This window comes from Brugia malayi (genome assembly GCF_000002995.4).
Source record: "Brugia malayi strain FR3 genome assembly, contig: Bm_v4_Chr1_scaffold_001, whole genome shotgun sequence".
Classification (NCBI taxonomy): domain Eukaryota; kingdom Metazoa; phylum Nematoda; class Chromadorea; order Rhabditida; family Onchocercidae; genus Brugia; species Brugia malayi.
In genome coordinates this window covers 5,752,515-5,768,184 of record NW_025062475.1, presented here as the reverse complement: position 1 = coordinate 5,768,184, position 15,670 = coordinate 5,752,515, and the positions used below count along the sequence as shown (strand labels likewise).

General features: G+C 31.3%; 3 protein-coding genes across 5 annotated transcripts; all 3 read right to left on the bottom strand.

Moving 5' to 3' along the window:
* Nucleotides 1–312: 312 nt before the first annotated feature.
* Nucleotides 313–2,740, bottom strand: Bm2612 (conserved hypothetical protein,hypothetical protein; the record flags this gene model as incomplete). Of its 2 annotated transcripts, none has more annotated exons than XM_043076670.1 (7): nucleotides 313–525; nucleotides 752–852; nucleotides 1,056–1,134; nucleotides 1,467–1,635; nucleotides 1,896–2,047; nucleotides 2,295–2,384; nucleotides 2,663–2,740. In XM_043076670.1, 7 exons carry the CDS (start codon nucleotides 2,738–2,740, stop codon nucleotides 313–315), a joined length of 882 nt encoding a protein of 293 aa, XP_042932604.1. The 2 variants fall into 2 exon arrangements, with proteins under 2 accessions (XP_042932604.1, XP_042932605.1); XM_043076671.1 differs by having other exon boundaries at nucleotides 522–525; nucleotides 756–852.
* Nucleotides 2,741–5,996: 3,256 nt separating this feature from the next.
* Nucleotides 5,997–7,893, bottom strand: Bm10884 (uncharacterized protein; the record flags this gene model as incomplete). The annotated part of the gene is made up of 4 exons (XM_001899625.1): nucleotides 5,997–6,205; nucleotides 6,864–7,133; nucleotides 7,410–7,517; nucleotides 7,776–7,893. 4 exons carry the CDS (start codon nucleotides 7,891–7,893, stop codon nucleotides 5,997–5,999), a joined length of 705 nt encoding a protein of 234 aa, XP_001899660.1.
* A 1,122-nt stretch (nucleotides 7,894–9,015) lies between these two features.
* On the bottom strand, nucleotides 9,016–14,959 carry Bm1492 (uncharacterized protein; the record flags this gene model as incomplete). 2 transcript variants are annotated; one of them, XM_043076668.1, is made up of 15 exons in its annotated part: nucleotides 9,016–9,296; nucleotides 9,479–9,623; nucleotides 9,774–9,889; nucleotides 10,041–10,112; nucleotides 10,336–10,459; nucleotides 10,772–10,852; nucleotides 10,967–11,317; nucleotides 11,558–11,688; nucleotides 11,800–11,856; nucleotides 11,977–12,163; nucleotides 13,151–13,381; nucleotides 13,647–13,810; nucleotides 13,895–13,958; nucleotides 14,326–14,511; nucleotides 14,765–14,959. In XM_043076668.1, the coding sequence occupies 15 exons, from the start codon at nucleotides 14,957–14,959 to the stop codon at nucleotides 9,016–9,018; spliced, it is 2,385 nt and encodes a 794-aa protein (XP_042932602.1). The 2 variants fall into 2 exon arrangements, with proteins under 2 accessions (XP_042932602.1, XP_042932603.1); XM_043076669.1 differs by lacking the exons at nucleotides 13,151–13,381; nucleotides 13,647–13,810; nucleotides 13,895–13,958; nucleotides 14,326–14,511; nucleotides 14,765–14,959 and having other exon boundaries at nucleotides 11,977–12,052.
* Nucleotides 14,960–15,670: the final 711 nt, after the last annotated feature.

Here is a 15,670-nt window from a genome sequence, read left to right as displayed (position 1 = left end):
TGGTTTTTGTTGTATATGCTTGAACCGTTAAAATATAATTTGACACATTTTACTAAATGTATCAGATTTTAACATTAGAGTGATAATAAAATATTAATTTAAACCACATTGTTTAATTCAAAAAATGCTTTTTATCAAATAAATAACGACATTCGACGTCAACAATACACAATAAACAGCCCATACAATAATCAGTTTATTTATATAAAACAGAAAATTCAGTATTATAGCTTTGAATTTATATGTATTTTTAAACTTTGTCCTTTGTTATCCATAATTCAAAAAAATATATGTATCCATATGCCCTCATCTCTACTTCTTCCTTCCACTTAATCTTTTCGATTTCCGTATAACATTATTCAAATGAGTAACATCAGTGACACATTTGATACAGACACTAAAAACTTCTGTAATTAAAGGGATTAGAATTGCTTGATGAATCACAGTAGCTAAGCGATAGAATCGACCATAGAATGGATCACTCATTGCCGGGCATATTACACAGCCCATATTTGCTTCCGTTATCTAAAATCGCTTATTTCATATGTATATCATTTATTATTACTGCATCAAAATATTATGAAGCAATTTTCAGCGAAGGAATGTCAATATCTCTAGCTATCTTTCAGCAAAGTTTCTAAAGAAATGAAAATGATCATCATTTATTAAAGATGTAAACCAAGTATTTCAATAAATTTATGAAAATTCTCTTTGTACCAAAACTTATAAAAGCTATTGATAAAAAACTAACCAACCCAACAATTTGTAATATAGTAAAATGATAGAAAAGGATGACAGAGAAACTTAATACAGCCCATACGAAATTTTGAAATGGTTCCAGTAAGAAAGTACCTGAAAGCAAATGTCATAAGCTTGTTGCAACCCTTTTTTAATAATGATATTTTCATAATTTTCTATTTGCTGCAATAGAAGTAGAGAAATGAAAGAAAAAAATTCCCATTTTCCCAGAAGGAACATAAAAGTGAAATTCACAAAACACGTTAATACGGTGTCTATTTTAGAAATTTACGATTTTAAGAAAGATAAAATCATACCGTTGACATAAACTATAAAGAATGGGACAATGAGTATTGCTACATGTTGAATAAAATATATAAGTACTTCAACAAAAAGCTGGAAAACGTTTTCTATGCAATTATAGTAATAATAAAACTCGAGAAAATAAATCATATCAGTTAATCGCTATGAAATGTGCCCACTGAATTGATCAGACTGATTTTTTCAAAAATTATGTATTGTAATGTTCAATGTTTGTTCGAGAATTTAAAATTTTTGAATAAATCCAGTCTTTATCAAACGTACTTAGCACATATTTATCACACTGGAAAAAAAAAAAAAGTTATAAAAGGACAAATCTTCGTCCTATACTTATTCTTAATTTAGATAACGATATGTTAGTGCAAGGTTTTTTATATTTTAATATCATTTTCAATAAAAATACTCACGACACGAGAATTTATCGACGGCAGTATAATACCAATCAGTGCACCAGGTAATAAGTACATTTGAAAACGGAACAGATAATACATTCTATGATTAGTGATGCCTATTGCGAGAATCAATATCTGTATTGTCGTTGCGATATGGCATGGATTTAATATAAATACAAATACCCTGAAATTACTAGTTACTCATTCAATCGATAACAGGTGGAACGGATTAACATCACTACAATCTTTTAACTACCATGAAACATAAAACTAGCCGTATAACATACACTCAGTAAAGCATCCTTACATACATTATTTGCAAACGTACAAATTTCTCGACAGACATTATAATGAAAAATATGAAGTTACTACTAGCTGTCTTGGATATAATTCAGTATTTTAAATCGTACTATTGTAACAATAGTAAAAGATTAGAAACGGTACCTTCTAACCAATTTACAGACTATTTCAGAACCAAAAATGAAACAATAAAAGGCAAGAACACAATATCTGACAAGATTTTTGTCGTCGTCGAACATTACAGCGCTCTCGTTGATAGAAGACAGCATTTTTCCAGAAATAGGGAGAAGAAATGGCTGAAAAATCAAACGACTGGAAATATGAAGCAGTTTTATCAAAATATTTTTGAAAAAAAAAAAACAGAGGGAAAACAAACACAAGCTGTCCCAACCCTGTAAAAAATTTATTAAAAATGAAAACAAAAATTGTAAAATCATCCCTGAATGAATGCTAACGGTTTTGTGACCAATATACATCAATTAATTTCAATCTTGAGATGATGGTGAGTATTTAATATTTTTATATTTTTAATATACATCATACTTCTAAATTTTTTGATGAAATAATTATCCCGCAAATAGCAAGTGGCACAAGTAGAAATGTTTCTGCTATTCTTTGCCATAACGGTAAGAACTGAAAATTTCAAAAAAATCACTTTGAAAAAAAAAAAAAAAAAAAAGTGATGCATTTTTGAATTACTTCGATCAGCGTATTCTTTTCTAAGGATAACAGTGAATTTGCAAATGATATCGAATTAACTCGGAAAGACTCGTTCATCGACTTTGATGGAAGTAACGTTGTATTAGAATTTCAAAAAAAGAGTGGAGTTGACGACCGAACTAATACGAAAATTCAAAGGAAGCTCGTTAGATAAATTCTACTGAAAATATAAAAATTCAACTGAAATAAACCTTAACACATTGCGGCCCGCCGATTCCAGGAATAGAACTATTGATACCACCAAATGAATGATCCAAAATTACGTCCATGCTGTTGATGTTAACACTCTTTCTACGATTAAAAAATTTTCAACCTGAAATTTAAGAAAAAAGTTACTGCAAAACAAAGTTAATCAATCAATATATATTAATCAGCTTTTGTAGATAGAAAATCAGAAAAAAGAGAATAAAACCGGTGGAAATAGAGAGATGTTTCATGTTATTTTAATGTATTAGAAATTTCTTTTTTTTTAAAGCATCACGAACAAATGAAGTGAATGAATGAAAATATAGCAAATACAACAAAATGTTTAAATCATTAAAACTTGTGTTTTCAAACGAATGTAAAAGCGGAACAATAAGGTGATGCGATGCTTTCCAATTCGTGCTTGGTGGAACAAAAATCATCTGAAAATATCGAATAATTGAAAGAATAAAAATTAGAATCCAAAACAAAGTAGCAATTGATATATTTGTTCAACATTTATTAGCAATAGTTTAAATGATAAATTCTTAGTTGCACAACAAGAAATAAAGGCAAATTCGATCATCAAAAGAAGGAAAGCAACTGACTGCTGATAAGATGGGAGTGATGTAGTTTTAATTCCAAATTGATTTCTATACCAATGACAGTCGACCAGTAAATAAATCGAACCTCACCTACATATCTAGTCCTTCTGTAATAGTTAGCTGAATGAATGAATATTTGACTGTCAAATCTATAAGTGAATATAATATTTCAACAAAACGGATAGATTTGGTTTTGAAATTAAAATAAATGTAGCAAATCTAGATCTTATATAGAGGAACATCAGAACTTAGATGTTATTTTAAGACAAAATGGGATGAAAATAACAGTGAGGATAATTTCATACAGTAAATTTGAATGAGCTGCTCATAGGAATGCAAAAGCATTCGTATGTGATAAAGACCGCCGCTCAATACTTTAAATATTGCAAACGACAAGCAGTTATTTTTAAAAATTTCACAAACTATATTTGATATTTAGTCTCGATAGAAAACATGTATCATCACTTTATGCTTATCTCAGTCATAGTCGTGTAAAAGTCTCTATAATAAGTTAAAATATCACAAAGATTTCACGAAAGCTGAATTATATTTGCATTCAAACTAACTACAAAATGGAAATTAATGAAATCGATACAAGTACATCAAGTGATTTGCAATAATGCTTTAGATAATACCTACTAAATTCATAAAGAATTTTAACCTATGAAAGTTAAAAAATTTTTTTACCAACACCAATTCACTTGTTGAAATGAATTATTAAGTAGACGGATGGGTAGTTGAAAAATTCTTATGCTATCCCTTAATCACCAGATATCAGCAGACATTATCAGAAAAAGCTAAACATCCATATGCTACTACAACTTAAATACGATCTTAGTATTGGCATGATGATATGACATAGCATAAACTTTGAAAAGAACTTCTAATCAATTAAATGACTACATTATTTACATGGACTAAATTTGATTACAGCAACTCAGTGTTGACAAAACTACTTTAAAATACATTCCACTCTACAGAAATTATTTGAAGCATAGTAAAACGCCAATATTTCTAGGTATGTTGATTATAAATAAAAATTAGAACTATACATCTTAGATGAGCGAAAGAAAGAAATAAGAGATTCTAAAATACTGATTCAAATTTAATGATATCGAAAAAACTGATGCAGAAAAGATATATTGCATATCATATAAGCAGACTAAACATAATATATAATTACGGTAAAGTGATTCTGTAATAATAAATATGCAATAAAGAAAGCAAAAGAGAGAACAAATATTACCAGATATAAACACTTCCAAAAAAACTTATGATATTCCTCGAATTAATTAAATGAAACTTGCAGTATTTTATATCGGAAGTTATTGCATTAATTGATAAAGTACAAATATACTAAACATCTGATTGATTGAGTGATTAGTTTGTACAGTAACAATCATTTCACTTTATCCGTTGTTTCAAGAATTCTGAAATTATATACAATATAGAGGATATAAAAGAAATCAACAAACAGAATCACTGTCATAGTTTTATGCATTCTATACTGGAAAATCATAAAGATGAAAGAAAAATTCAAATATCTTACCAAATATAAATATGAATTGCCCGTACAAAGAAATGACATCCAAATGACCTAACTGCAATATCTTTTTACACATATAGTACTGCGCCTCATAATACTTGAGTTACGTATACTTTACCACCCTTTCTTTGAAATACCACCGTCACTACTGCAATCATCCGACAATAAGACGGACCTGTCAACAATTAATTCGAGGCCTTACAGTACCCCTAACACCATGCCCATAAACTCTATAATTCAATACTAACACCAGCCCTTTGTCCTTTCTCTTTCACTTCCTTTGGATTACAAGAGTATTCCAGAAATATTCAGAACAATATAATTAAATTAACATAAGTTGCGAAATTAAAAACTAACAGTATATTATTGGCAATCAGCAAAAAACTGCTGCACTTATTGAAGCAAGAGATTATTATATTTATATTATAATCAAAGGTGCTTTGTTTCCATGTTCAGCAAAGCCACACATAAATAAATTCCGAAGATTCTAAACAAAATATAGGCATACAGTGAAGTGACTCGTAACGGACATACTTATTTTAATGTTCTATGACATGATACTCTAATGTAAAGGTCACAATGTAATGTGGCTTTCTTATATTACCTTTCATTGATATTCAAACATAAGCTAAGAAATATAGTATTCAAACTATGGGAATGGTGCAATTTACTTTTCTAAACGAAAACTCTTTAGTGTAGACAAATTATATTAATTTATGGAAATCTAAACCAAAAAACAACTAGAATATATAAGCATATAAATCGCTCGAAACATGAATATGAATTCACAAAGGGATATAAAAAATATACAAGTTGTACAAAGAAATTCTGAAACAAGTCTACTCGAAAAATTGCTTCCTGGATTGGTCATGAGAAGCAACAAGTGTCACTGACGGTCAAATCCAGTTTTCAAGCAGAAAGTCCATTAAACATTTGAAATGGATAGACATTATTTTTTGATTATGATTTGTGAAGTCGAGTATAAAATGGACCACAATCATCCATGGACTTAACACAAATTTTTATTGAATACTGTTGACCGAAAGTGACATATTACCCTGTAAAAAAATATACATTATAATTATTTTATTGCAAAATGATAGTTACTACACACAGCACATTTTCAATGTGTAACGGTTAATAAACAAAATATATTACAGACTTACAGCATAGCTTTCATCACAGTAATATTTATACAGCACCAGCATCATGCTGTTTTTTAGGCCGACAACAAATGCAGCAACAACAGCAACAGAAACAACACAATGTGCAGGCTAATAATGCATAACCCAGGGTTACAAATACGAACGAAAATACATAAGTGAACTGATCGCAGTAGTTACTATCCCGAGAATTGCTATGTTGTACATCTTTCTGCACTGAGTATACCCATACTGATCCTAAATATAAATATCGTAAATGAAAAATAAAAAAGAACAAAGCAATACCCTCATTCACATTCTCAACTGATTATGGAAACAACTACTAGTTTTTGATTTTTAAAACCTAAGCTGTCACCAAATCAATTAATAATTATAGTTATCTCCCAGTAATAACTAATTGAATTTTGACAATGTTTGGAAAACCTACTCCTTTTTGCTTGTTCCTGCCTGAATCTAACATATAAAGTCTCACTTCTTATTTGTCTCTTAATTTGTTATGTCCCCTTAATTCCATTTCTTCCTGGATATGTCCTTTTAGGACGTACTCTATTATCCCTTAGAAAAAAAAAGGCTTCCCTAGAATGTACGTCACAATAAAATATGATTTAATATATCAAATTACATTACTTTTCATCAAAAATTAACAACTGGAAAGTGAAACGATTATTTCCGCAATGAACTTTCATTCATATGGCAGTGATTTCTCTTGAATAGTAAAATATCTATTAGTTGGAAACACAGTTTTTTATCAAATTATAGGAGGTAATAATGATTGAAAATTTAATTTAATAACTTTACTGTTGCTACCACCATTAACCATCAGGATGAAATACATGGTGTTAGCAAAATATTACCAATTAAGAATACTGGAAAGAATGGGTTAAAAAAAGAGTACCGATTATAAACCAGACGAGTAAGAAACATGACAGCAGACCATCAAAGGGATTTGGATTGACGTCTGCTGCAGAAGGCGGACGACCTTCACGCTGTCGTTTAGCACGATAACAAAAATTTGTTGCACTCTTCAGTAGAGAAAAGAAACCAGTGACAATGAGCCAGATAGGTATGTAAGGTTCCACGGGACAGCTGTAGATATTACAACCGCCAAGTACTATCATTCCTAATGGAATGATATTTAGCACTGCCAAAAGCACCGCAGCGGTCACTGAAATTTGATAATGAAAATATATCAACCACCAACTGCAAAATTTTCTACAAAGAATGATCAGGGATATTTAACTATTAAGTGTAACATATCGATTATGGTACAGCTGTTCTACAATGAATTTGTAAGTGTGATTTGGAAAATTTATTTTTCAGTTTATTTGTTCTTCCGTGAGTATATTTTCTAATAGTTTTGATCATAATGATCAATCATCTTTTTATATCACGATAACTTATATCCTGTTGGATTTCGAAGAAATAAATGAATAACTCTTACTTGTACTAATAATTATTGCAAAAGCTTTTGCTAGAAATTGAGCTAATCCTCTTGGGTCCTCAACTTGCCGAAATTCACCATACAATGATTCATAGGTTGGCGGCATACCTGAAATTACTCTCCATCACATGATTGTAATTTTACTATTATGTGTTATTTATTCAAACTTCTTCCATCCTCCAGAAGAAGAAAGTCAAAGAAGTTAACTAATTACAACAACTATGTCAATTGTATTTGTATCAAAGACAAAGCTGTGAATCATTTAATGATCCATTCCAAACAGAACATCAAATATCACGTAACAGATCATTTTTCAAAAAAAAAAAAAAAACGATCAAGCCATTATCAGAATGAGAATTAACTTACTGTTCGGATTAGATGAATCCTCATAAGCCGGTGGTGAATCATCAGGAGCTGCTCTAGTCGATGCTCCTTGTTCTACCACAACTCTATCAGGATACGGTGGTGCTGACGCAACTGGCATCGTTCTTAACAGACATATGCAAACGATCAGTCACAATTTATCATCACAAAACCGTAAAAGAACAAAGCAAGTAGATATCATCACATGCCGCACATCAGTAATGTAAGCGAATCTTTTTTACAAATATGAAATAGAATTTCTGTTTTACTACCCTAAAATACCAAGAAAGAAAAATTACCCAAAAAATAAATACTAAAATATCAAGTCATCGACAACCACTGAAAGATCCAGCGGGTATACTTCATACAACCAGAACCAGCAATCAGTAAACCGCACGTCAAATACGTACATCTCGAGAGATCTCACTACTAAAGGAGGAAATCAATATGTTTATAACTATGGTAATCGATCAGCTTGATGTTAACGTAACACACACAACACACACACACATACACAATATGATGTATGAGTATAACAGACTAACCTACGTCCACATAGTGTTTCTCATCCTTTCTACCTCTTGCTCTCTCTCTGGAATGTTCCTTTTCAATATATTTTAATAATTAAATGGAATAATATTCCTCGGTTAGAGTGCAACGTAAGTATATATAAACAGCGTGAAGCATTTTACGTAAAAAGTTGGATGGTGTGAAATGTTCACTATACATATATATGCATATTACACTTCCAAAATAAAAAAGATAACAGTACCGACATGTTCGCACCCAACACTGATGAGAACAAACTCAATGTTTTATGGAATGTATAATTATTTTTCTAAATATTTCTTGTTTCATTTTCTTTCTTCCTCTAGGGAAAACTAAAGTCTTGACAACTCCTGTCTTTCCAAATATGGGAATAATAGTTGGAGAATCACACAAAGTTGCTTTTAATTAATTATGTTTTGTAAAGATATCCTGTTAAAACAAAAGGAGCATAAAATATACAGTTAACAGCATAAAATTAATAATAATCAACCGCGAGATTACTATAAAATATCAAGCCGAATAAACTTATTTTTTCATGGACTAGAGTGCAAATTGCTACTTATATGAACCCACAACAAAGTTATGAAAAGAGCAAGGCAAACCAGAAAATAACAACATCAAAACAACTTCGGATTATAGCACAATATTCAATGGCTATATACAAACTGACATCAGAAAGATTCCACTCCTATTCCTAAGGCAAGATCCGTTTTAAAATAGGCAAAATGCTTGATTTTAAATCATCATCATCATCATCACCGTTTTTTCTCACTTTCTCTCCCTCCTCTTCACCGGCACCATAAGTATAACCCCGTGCCAGTCGATCATATCGATTCTCCTCATCACTAACACTGTCCTGTTCAAGGAAAAATGCCTTTAGCACGGCATTTACACGCTCACCATCTAATCCTCCGACGCCCGTACTGCTGATAACATTACCTACAGGAGAAACCAGCTGCACTTTGACTTCCGCCCCTGAAACTTAATGATTTTGGAGAGTTTAGAACTTTTTATTGTTACAGTAAGCTCTGCATTGAAGATTCCATTAGCTGTGAAATGACCAAAAGAGGGTCATTCCAAATACAAGCGAACACCCAAACAGCCCTACTATATATAAGGGTCCGAAACTTTTATTCTTTAACCAAACAGTCACAAACCTTGGATTAAACCTGTTTCACGGATTTTCTCTTCTAGTGTACTTTTGAAAACAAAGAGCTGTTTTCGCAAGTCATCAAAACCATCGTGAAATAATGTTCCATCTGATTCACTTTTTTTTGCTGTTTTCTTTGATCGCAAATAAAGCTATAAAAAACAGCTACTTGAAACCAAACTTCCTCCTTATCTTAAATTGCTGAAGACCACTAAATCTTAGGGGAAAAGTTTAATTATCTTAAACACTAAAAAAAGAATGTTTTCAAATACAAAAGCGTTGAATGAACGCAAACCACTCACCTCAACCTTCTTCCTCAAGTTTTTTCTTCTAGCTCTTTCAAGCATTCTTAATTGCGAAGCTTTTTCTTCCTTACTCATGACATTCTGGATTCCTTTTCTATTATCAATACTCGCCTCTGAAGTATAAAATTTACGGAAACAGACCATTTGCTAGTTACACAAAGTATTAATATGTTTTCCTGACTTCCTGACAAAAAATTCGACAGTATAATTCAAATCATATACTAACAAATTACATAAACCCTTATACTGAATGAATAAACTGACCTTCAGTTGTTCCCCAACCTTTAACTGCAGTATTATCCGTGTAGAAAAGATGAGCATTTTTGGGACTCAAATCTAAACAAAATTAGATCAAAATAATGCAAGTTAACTATAATGATAAACCAGCAAACCTGCTTCGTTTAATCTAAAACTATTTATAATACAATTCACTGTAAGAATAGATTCATTCTTACAATGTCTAAAGCCATGCTTAAAGGGTTAAAGTAATAACATACAAGACATAATAGACAATGAAATTATTGGATGGTAGGTAGGTTGAAGGTAGGTAGGTTTTTACCTTCAATTCGGGCGAGAAACATATTTGGATTTTCAAACATTCTAAACGTTTCGACTGAAGTGTGTTTCATAAAATTACCCCACGATTTTTTGTCATAACGCAATACTGCACGATTGTAGCTTTGCTAAAAAGATTTAATTTATAAGGAAATAGAAAACAAAAAAGATATTTCTACAACCCCATAATTCAGAACTTCAAACAACCGAGAAAAGTTAGCAGTAATTTTGAAAGCAATCCAATCCTGGAACTGTTAGCAACAAATGAAATCTACAAACTGATGTTCAATATAGTAAAATAAGATTTGTTCACTACATTCTTCAGGATGCCACCAAAACTGAATGGATTCCAAACTGCTGCCATAACAATTAATGAGTATAAGCTATCAGGAATTACTTGCAGCACTGTTCTCGCATTCTAATCAAGAAAAAAAGAATACCATAAATTTCAGAAACATTTTTTCGACCACAATATAATTGAGTTTTCTGTCAAAATTATAATCACTTCTGTCACTTAGTAACTGAAAAGTGCTTTATTCATTCCATAATACAAAAGTGGAAGTCAGTAATATAGAAAAAATATTAAAGCAAAATAAAACATGGAATAGACTATTTTTTGAAAGTTAAAAACAAACCAGCGCGCGAACAGAAAGAAGTTGTCGAGCAACATGCGACATTAAATCTTCCGCCGTAAATTCTACTCCTCGACTTAGCAATTTCAAAACTTTGTATTCAAACAGCTGCAATATTTCAAGCTGCTTCTCAGCGTTACTCCATATTGCTGCCAGAAATGGATTTTCTACATCATCCACATCATTTACAATGTCCGGGAAAATACCTTCATGAAAAGCCTTTCTTAACGAACCGATCATTACACTCAAATATGCTTCTGTTACCAATTTTTCATCGATATCGCTCAAAAATTTTGAGTATGACATCTTCTCCTCGTCATATTCTTCATCTATTTTTTTCAGGAATGATGACATCTGAAAATCAAGACAGTGCACTCTAATCTATCATTGTTAAACAATAAATTACTCTTGCTTAATCGCTTTACATCTGTTAATAATAATAATAACTTTCATTTCAAGTGATATTCACTGCTAATCCTGTTTTATTATGTAAAATACGACCAGCAACAAAGTTGGATTGAAATATTAAAAAACCTCATCCTCTGTCTAATGAACTGACTAATATATGCAACATAAAACATAACATAAACACACAATCAGATAGTAGTTATTTCTGCCACGTGAGTATGCAAAAGTAACGGGAAAAAATTTACGATCCCAATACGGATCTTTGAAGTACCAATATATATTTCCACGATCCTCGTCCGCTTCGGTAATGTAACGTGCTGAAATTTCTTAATAATTTGTAGCAAAGATTTGCAGTACAATCTGATAAATTATTTTGATTACTCTAGTGATTAAATATGTCCTTTGAATAGGAATTTTAAGGAACTCACTTTCCATTTCATGCAAGTCGTCGTATATGAAATGTAGGTCTGCTTTTACTTTTGTGACTGAAAGAAAAGAAAGAATAGGCATTAGAAGCATATTGTTCGATATGTTAAAAGTATTTTATAGACAAATAAAGTTGAATGTTCTAGCTTATCATATGACCAATTAAAAATATATCTTACGATCAACATTCAGCTTCGTGATTGACCTCATTATATCTTCATACAGCATTTTGAGCTCTTTCTCAGTCTCTTCCATTTCTCTTATACTCTTCGGTGTTCTTTTTGTCAAACGTTTCCTAGCATATCGCTGTCGTTGAATGCTATCTGCACGTGCTATGAGAAGTCCCGATTCCTTCTTAGCTTCTTCCTACAAATATTACAGTAATACGCTAACAAAAAGCTCCATATCCTCAACTACGATTCTGACGAAGAAGCATTAAGTGAAGTTCCAGAAACCCATAATTTCCAAAGCAGAGGTATAATGACAAAAAAGGAGATGAAGAACGATGAAGACAACACCATGAAAACATATGAGAGTGTTGCTACTTGCAATGATAACAAAAGCTTAAATCAATATGACATTAAAGTTCACATAATAGTAGGAACAAAAGCTTAAATCAATTTGAAATATTCTCCTTTATAATATTAAAGTTCATATAATAGTAGTAATTACTGCTCAATATTCATAATAAAATCATTGATAGAATATTCGTTAAATTAATTTCAACTAGCTTATGTTAAATATATCACTGTACAAAGTTCGTTATAATTAAAAGTTCGTAAAGTTTTTGGATCGAAAATAAAAGTATTGTTGCATCTGGACTTCTATGAAATTCACCTTCCAGATTACTTTGAAGGATTAAGAAAATTACAAAATGTATAATCTCTCTTAAAATGACCACAGTTCCCAATTTTTTCATGATACAATAATCCTTTGCACTAGTTGTACTGCAAATATAACGAAAAAATTTCTGATCCAAAAGTACCTCTGTGTTAAACATATGCGTGTTAAGGAAACTAACTTAAGGAAAAGCATAACTACAAAAAACACGAAAGCAAAGAAATTAGAAGAATGAAGAGTATACTTATACGTAAGATTTTGATATTGAAGCATTTATATTTAGTCTGACTCAAAGATAATAGTACAATCTCAGTAATAAATACAAAACTTAAGGTGTTATAATCCATAACCTATGTTAATTATAACCTAAGTCTCAGAACGGGCGGAGCTTTTGTGTTCTACTTCGTACTTTATGCCTAGTACGCTTGTATGAGCAATAAGTAATGTTTCAATCAGTTATCCGTTAGGGTATTATATATAACGAAAAATAAGTAACAAACTTCAGAAACAAACTTTTTGTCGCTTTTCCTTAGTTACTTTTTCCAAGTATTGTTCGACAGCTTTCTGCTCCAATAGAGGACGACATATGATAGATAAAGGATCACGCGGTTTACTCTGACTTAGAAAGAGATCCAACTTACAAAGTGATCCTGTTTTCACTCTTATAATATACTCACATGAAGATGGCTCATCGACATCAGCAATGTATGCTTCGCTTGTTGATAACGCCTCATCACACATGTACTGAAACAGAACAGTGAAATTTCTGCTTCAAAATTTCATTCTAAAAAGACTTAAATATTCGTCTTCCGGAAAAATGTATAGAAAATGATAAAAATTAATTACTTGATTTCTGTTTACATGATTCGTCATCGTAATAAATGCTTTACTGAGTGTTTTATTCATAAGGGCTAAAGACAAAGGAACAAAAAAACAAATTCTCAAACATAAGGCTTAGCCTCAATATAAGCTTCACTGAAACTACGAGAAAATATTGGAAGCTGCGTACCCATACACGTGTAAGCCTCGACTTTTCTGTCACATCGCAAACTGTTCCATCATCATAAATTTGTTCAAAATACGGTAGCTTTTCACTTTCATGTTTTGATAAATTTATGTTCGAGTTATTTTTATAATGTCCTAAAGAAATAGTCTTTCCAACAATTTTTGAACCTAAAAAATACGAGTAGCATTAGAAATTTAAATATTTCGAGGAGTAAAGAAAATGAAGAGGAAGTTCTTCACTTCAATTCTCACCTTCAAGACGAAACTGTTGCACATATTCGTTATAGCAAAGTTCATATGTCCACCATCCTGTATTCTATAAATGGATACATTCTTACTTTATAGAACGTATAACAACTCGAACTAAATAAATGAATTCAAGGTAATAAATATCATGAAGCGGTAGATAGTAACTGCACTCGTATTTACACCATTTCTCCAGAGATCGAAGATTGGACAGCAAAGGAATATAAACATAATTCATATAACATAAAAGGCCCTAGATATAGGTGAAATTAAAAAGGACAGTTAGAAAACTGAAACCACCTTTTTTAAAGGACTCACGCATGACCATATATAGTTGTAAGGAGCAGTAACGACTAATTATTATGGTGTTCAACAAAAGTCTTACATAAATTCTAGTTTCTCTTTACTTCTTATCAAGTCTTCTCAAAATTCCTTACTTTCCGGATACAGTTTTGCACATAGAAGCTTGCTGCTATGACATCAGAAATCAGATTCATGGTTAAATTTGATTTAGATCTATTACTCGTTTTTGTTGATGGAATTTTTGGCAATGAACATATGAACTTTTGTCCAAATTCACTAGCAACAACCGCTGAGCTCGCTTCGTCAACATTAAATATTCCCTACAAGTGAATGAATGTCGCTGCAACATCTCTGATATATTTTTACAAAGAGTTACAACTAAAATTAGATAAAATTGAAGTCTATCTGACAAAGACTAATCTTAATCGATGTTCCTTTTTCATATCTCAATAAACTGTGATACATTATATACATATACTTTAAATCTATGTATAAGATTTACGGACTTGCACACTGAGTGGTCTAACTGTGATCCTTAAACTTTCTTTCTGCTAAAAAATATCATCTAAATACCAGCAATGTATTTTTCGGCATCTTTTCCATCAGTGTTCCACCATCCAATTCCAAATTTTCGAGTCCAAAAGGTATTTCAGCAATTTCGAGATCATATGCGACGTTTTGCAATTCATTTGCATTATATATCGCATAACAACATGTGATAAACATGAACATGGATCGAGAAAGTTGTGTCATTTTGTCGCACCACATAGCGTATTGGACATGAGCTTCAACAGTAAAACAAAAACTATCATCAATATAAAAGAATAAAGGGTTGATTGAGAAGACAAATGTAATGGCGCCTTAATCTCCTACCACATCAAAATTTCATGATAAATAAATTAATGGTTTAATTTAGTTGAAAGCTGATCAAATCAAATAGTATTAAAATTATTTCAATTTCGATTTACATTTAATGAGTTTATTTGGTCCAAAACGGAACATTTATATCCTTATCCACTAAAACTTCTCATTTTCCATTCTTTTTTTCCGTGACAATTTAAATAATTGAAATGAGACAGCACATTGTTCAAGATTGTAAAATAAATACCACGACACTTATCTTCCTGTCTACTTCAAAAGACTATACAAACTGTTAAGCACAAATAATAACGAAACAGTGGAAGTGATCATTTATTTATGCTTCAACGAGAGACGAACCATGAGGTCATTGTGAAAAATATCATCCAGTCCTGAATGCTACCTAGTGATAAGGCCCCCTTCAAGGTATTCCAGTCAATTTTGAGAATTGAATTCCTGGATAGTCAGAAGTGGTTCTCAAGTAGTTTGGGGTTGTTAAGGAATTTTTAATAATCAATTAAATGATTGAAAAATATCTTTTAATGACTGTATCATATGAAATATCACAATCCTTTAAACTGTTTCAAGATAGTTCACACGTCGAAATGCATTAAAGACTTC